Source organism: Myotis brandtii, unplaced genomic scaffold, assembly GCF_000412655.1.
Source record: "Myotis brandtii unplaced genomic scaffold, ASM41265v1 scaffold237, whole genome shotgun sequence".
NCBI lineage: Eukaryota > Metazoa > Chordata > Mammalia > Chiroptera > Vespertilionidae > Myotis > Myotis brandtii.
This window is the reverse complement of record NW_005358943.1, coordinates 6,013,285-6,018,977: the sequence shown is the minus strand read 5'-3', so window position 1 is coordinate 6,018,977 and position 5,693 is coordinate 6,013,285. Positions and strand designations below refer to the sequence as shown.

Sequence of the window (5,693 nt, the reverse complement as noted above, 5' to 3'; positions counted from 1 at the left end):
CCGCAACCTCCCCATCGACCCTGCCTTGAGTGTGACAGGGGGCGGTGCCCCAACCCCCCAATCGGCCCTACCAGCGTCGTGACTGAGGGTGGCATCGCAACCTCCCGATCCGCCCTGCTCTGTGCATGACGGGGCGGCGCCCCAACTCCCCAATCGGTGCTCTGAGCAAATTTTTGTGCACCGGGCCTCTAGTATATTTATATTGTACCATGTTGGGTAACACCCGACAGTGGTAATAGTTACTCATTGTCATGGCTGAACATAAAAACACAAGGAAGGACTTGTAGGCAAGTAGTGATTTCAGTTATTAGGTAGTGTGAAGTGTTTCTGTCAGGAAACTTTGGGATGAGTAATGTGACTCTGTGGTTAGATTTTTCAGTAGCAGAAATTCAGGACACAAATAAAACTTGTCAGCAAAAACACACAGTGGTGAACTGTCATCTGAGTGACTGTGAAAGCCTTGAAGATGGTGTAATAGAGATGAGTCATAACAACAGAGATACAGTGTGTCTATTTGGATACCTCAAAATGTCAGCCTTTTTTCTGCCCTTATTTTTGAAATTTCTTACCTCTAGTACCATGTTGAATAGAAGTGATGAGAGTGAGCATCCTTGTTCCTGATCTTAGGGGGGAAAGTGTCTTTCACCACTAACGGTAGCTTTTCCATAGATACCCTTTATCAATTGAGGACTGTTGTCCTGTTTCTAGTTTGCTGAAATTTTTAATAATTGAATTTGTTGAATGCTTTTTTTGCATCTATTGAAATGATTATGATTTTTAATCTTTATTCTGTTGAAATGTCAGATTACTTTGACTGCCAGATGCTGTAAAAGCATGCATCCTTGAGATAAGCCTCACTTGGTTAGGATGCAGTACCCTTTCGTATACTGCTGGATTTGATTTGCTGATATTTTGGATCCATATCCAGCAGTGGACTGACCAGGTGGGCAAATAGGCTGCCCCATCTATATAGGGAACAAATTTGAGCACATTCTGCAGAAATCTAATGTTTTGGTAAAGCCCACAGATATACCCACAAGTAATCTCACCTCCTTTTTCACCTGTCCTTTGAAATGTACTGCCACAAAACACACACACACACACACAAAAACATATGAATATGTAGGACAAGGTTTTAATTATGAGTTTGAGAGTAAATATTTGGTTCCTTGAGGCCAGGGACTTTACCTCATTTATGTCTATCAGTTAAAGATTAAATTCAGCTGCTGTTACAGAGACCCGAAATTACAGTGGCTTATATAGAATGGAAGTGTATGCTTCTCTCCCATGCCTGGTACTACTCTCAGCCACAAAAGTCCTCATGGACCCAGACTTCTCTAGCTCTCTGCTCTGCCAAACCAGTGATGCGACCTTAGTTATTCTTGTGATCTAATGGGGCTGCATCCACATTCCGGCAACAGCAGAGTGAAGGAAGTGAGGAGGAGGGGGAGGAGGGGGAGGAGGGGGAGGAGAGCAAAGAGTGTGCAAGCTAACAGCTGCCACGGGCAACTTCCACATATACATCCACTGACTAGAACTTAGTCACAGCAAAGCAAGGTTTTCAAGGCAAGGGTTGTGGAGAATAAACAAGGCATTCTCTGTGTTGGAAAATCTTTTTTTTTTTTTTTTTAACATTTAAATGATGTTTCTGGAAGTTCCTGTAACAAACTTATTTGCAACATTTCTCTTTCTGGGCCTGAGTTTCCTGGAATAGTAAAGTTATGTTAACAAAGACAGTGGAAAAGAAACGTCATATTAATGTACACAGTAAGCTGTGTGGGTGTGAATAGTTTTGGTTCTCAGTATCTATATCCCTATGACCTTGCATGTTCACCCTGTAGTACTCAACACATGTCTGTTTATGCTTCTAGAATCTTTGTTCCAAAAGTAGAAATAGGAAAGGCGAGTTAGGGTAAGTCCCAGATTGTCACAATGGTAAGATCCAGAATTGCATTAGTGACTTTACTGCCTAAAGTCACGTCAGATGTGCTAGAATAAGTCTGTACTGGGGTTCATCAGCCATACAAAGATAGGGACAGGGAATAGGGATCAGGAACAGTGTTGCCTCAAGAGAGAAGAGGACATGAGAAATAGGTATCACCAATTTTACTCTACTTTTCCAGGTATTAAAGTCTTACTTGCACCAAATTGAGACTTTCTTGTAGCAATCAGAAAGAATGGGAAAGGATTTAAAAGGCAATGACTTTTTCATGTACTTTGACATTGTTCAATGCCAAGCATGTACCAACTGAAATTTCACGTACCAACTACAATCTCATGTACACTAGTGGGGCACTCTCTTGCTTGGGAAATACGTGTAAAAGGAAGATGCTGGACAGGAGATGTGAGTTCTGGGCTTGGTTCTGTCGTTCTGAGACCTTGGATGTCATTCAACCTTAAGTTGTTTTTTTCTTTCATGGACTGTTATGCAATTGGCTCTTGAAAGCCAAACTGTAAGCATGTAAGAATAGCATGCTTGAGTGATGTATTCTTACCTAAGCATGAAACATGATGTGGCTTTGAACTAAAGCAGTGGCTACATTAAACATGGGCCCCAGCTGGATGCGGAAATGTGTAGGGACGTACTACACATTACTATTGAGCAAACACCTTGCTATGATGGTTGTAAAGACTGTCTGATCAAGTAAATATCAGGGGGAATGGGCTGATTGCCAAGGGCCTTAGACATGATGAACTCCTCATGTGCCTGTCTACTCTCTTGCGTTGGGGGTTGGGGGATGGGATGCCCCTGTCAAGTGAAATGTGATCCCAGGACCGTGCTGGTTCCTATGAGGATTCCAACTGGCTCCCCATCTCCCGCTGCCTCTCAGAAGTGGAGTGTGTCTAGGTGCTGGATTGAATCGCCGCCCTGGAAAGGCAATAATTTACCTGCTCACTACCTCCAGAGTGCTGAGTGACTGAATGGGGTTGCACAAAACCCTCTGAAAGTATAAGCCGTTTCCACATTATTTGGAGTTTCCCACTCAGATGGTTTTTGTTTTCTCCTTGCACCCCCTCCCGCTAGCTGTCTTTTTGTCCCCTAGGCATTAGAGAACGAGGGAGGAACCAACCCAGAAATCAAGCACTGAGTTCTAATACCATCCCTCTGTCCACAGTGTAAAAACAGAACTGGTTCTTTTTTGTTGGAGTTAGCTTTGGTCTCTTCGATGTTAGTTAGTTAGTTAGTTAGTTAGTTAGTTAGTTAGTTAGTTTTGTTTTGGTCACACATTTGCAGAGGCTCTGAGGTAGCCTGATGGAATGCCAGCACTTGGCACGATTGTGGTTGGGAAGGGGCGTGCTCCTGGGATAGATGAGATGGGCAGCGGTAGCACTTGAACTCTGGGATAGCAATGTGAGTCTTTGATAATTTGTTTCTTCACTGGTCAGGGGAGGAAACTGGGAGGGAGTGGATGTGGGGGTCTACTCAGAGGAGGGGGTACAGGCACGGACATGCTAGAGGTTCCCTGCCCCTACTTTATCCAGATGGTAGGTTCCAAAGAACTTCACGAGAGGAAGAAAAGAGGTCACAGAAGGGGAGCTGGAGCCTCGAGTTTAACTGGGGGAGAGGATACACGAAGCGCTCCTCACCGTTTGCCTCGTAGGGCATGGACTTGAGCCGTGGGTGGCATTTTGGTCCTGGCAGGGAAAGCCACCAGGGAAGAGAGGGAGAATGAAGAGTGAGGTTTAAAGCACCTCCGTGCCCCTCGAGTCCTGTGCGACATGTGTTTGCAGGTGTTATTTCACCCTCACAGCAACCTCCAGGCCTGAATTTGTTCCATTGCTTGCAGATGAAGGCCTTGAGCTAGAAAGCATAGTTATTATCAACCCACATGGCAGAGCCAGCTTCAGACCCTGTTCTGTCAGATTTCTGAGCCCAGGATTCTTTCATGTAGAGAGACCGAGACAGAAATCCCAGGGTCTCAACGAGGTATAAATGGCTCACGTTCCCAAACACAGAGCCGAGACAGTCATCTCTTGGTCTCCCTCTAATGATGGCTCTAGGGCTGCAGTTGATAAAGTTTTTTTTTCATGAAGGTTTTTCAATCCCCCAGCGCTTGCTTCCCCTAAAGCTAGCCGGCTCCCACCTGACCCGAGGGACTCTGTGCCTCCATGGAGCGCTGACCACCGGACGCTCCAGAGAGGACTTGAACTAGATTAATGCATTTCACTTCCTTTCCTTCTACAGATGGACCTTTCTGTAGAAACTCTCTTTAGCTTCATGCAAGAGCGCCAGAAAAGGTATGCCAAATACGCGGAGCAGATCCAGAAAGTCAACGAAATGTCCGCCATCCTCCGCCGCATCCAGATGGGCATAGACCAGACCGTGCCCCTGATGGAGAGGCTCAACAGCATGCTGCCCGAGGGCGAGCGGCTGGAGCCCTTCAGCATGAAGCCGGACCGAGAGCTCAAGCTGTAGGGGCTTCTCCCCTCCGGCCAGGAGGTGTTCCCTGGGGACAGCGCCTGGCGCCACCAGTACCCTGAGGACATTTGGAACCAAAGTCGGATGCTGTGACCAGGCCCGGAGCTGGTGGAAGGGGCTGTGAGGCAGCCCGCTGGCCTGAAGACCTCATGTTGCCCTACCTCCCCCTCTCCTTGATGCAGTTTCCTTTGCAAAATGAACCAAACTAATTCTCAGTGGTACCTGAAGTCTGAACGGTTTTATTAGGAATTCTTTCCAGAACTCTGCATTGGGAGTTATTTTTATTTTGTTTAGCTTTTTTAAATTGAGAGTGTATATTATTTAGTCTGGCTTGTGGGGTGAAGATGTGGAGCGAAGGGGAGGAATATGTTAAGGAGCTCTGTCCTTGATGCCTCCATGAAATGTTGTCAAGGCTCTGGGTTATGGGTTGTAAACATAAAGAACTAATTTAATCCGGGCCTGTGTGTTGTTACTGTTCCTACCCCATTTCCACCCCACAGGCCTTTCTGTGGGCGCCCTCTTCCTGCCCCAGTGAAACAGTGTTGGTGTGTGCCAGCTTATGGTGTGTTGTCATCGGAAACTGGCAACTCCCTTTCTACACGCTCATCGGCTCATCTCCCACTGACAACTGGGTTCCTGATGCACAGCTCAGTTTCTCTTTGTTACATCGACACTGCAGGACGCCCATTTGTGTAACAAGGTTCTAGCCAGCATCTGTTTCACTGGCCTGGCAGACGTGTGGCGCAGCCGGCTTTGATTGGACACCCGGCAGCACTCACTCAGCAGGCGTTCATGGCGCCATCGGATGTGCCAGACCCTGTGCCGGGGAGATGGAAATGGCCACAGCGTCCCTACTCTTCTTTTCTGAAGACAGTAAACTCAGAATGATGCTTATTTCTGAGAGTTTAGGAAATGAAGCAATTTGAGTAACCAGAGCTACTTCGTGCAGTACTTTGGAAGAAAAACTGAAGAAGCAAAGGAATGGGGTATGGGAACAGGTCCAGGCAGGGGAAGAGTCAGAGATGGGGAGGAAGGGAAGCCCTGGGCCAGGATGTCGTACAGGACTCACCGTGCTCCCTTTACTCCTCCAAGCCTGAGGGGTTTCTTCAATGTCAGAAACAGCCTTCGGTATGTTTATAAGATGAACGTTGATCTCACTTAACTTAGCATATCCCAGGCAAACTTTACCCGCTTCTTGGAGTTTACAGTTTTTTAAATCTTGGATTGTAATGAGGTACTATCTTGCAAGGTCCATAGAACCCAGAATAAACTG

At 46.4% G+C, this 5,693-nt stretch overlaps 1 protein-coding gene across 1 annotated transcript in view; it reads left to right on the top strand.

Annotated features, from left to right (window-relative positions):
* The window catches only part of BORCS5 (BLOC-1 related complex subunit 5), a 77,695-nt gene extending 72,817 nt beyond the window's left edge, over positions 1–4,878 (top strand). The window contains exon 4 of the mRNA XM_005866812.2: positions 4,187–4,878. Coding sequence (XP_005866874.1) covers positions 4,187–4,417 — 231 coding nt within the window. The 3' untranslated portion in view covers positions 4,418–4,878. The remainder of the gene's footprint in view (positions 1–4,186) is intronic.
* The last annotated feature ends 815 nt before the right edge of the window (positions 4,879–5,693 follow it).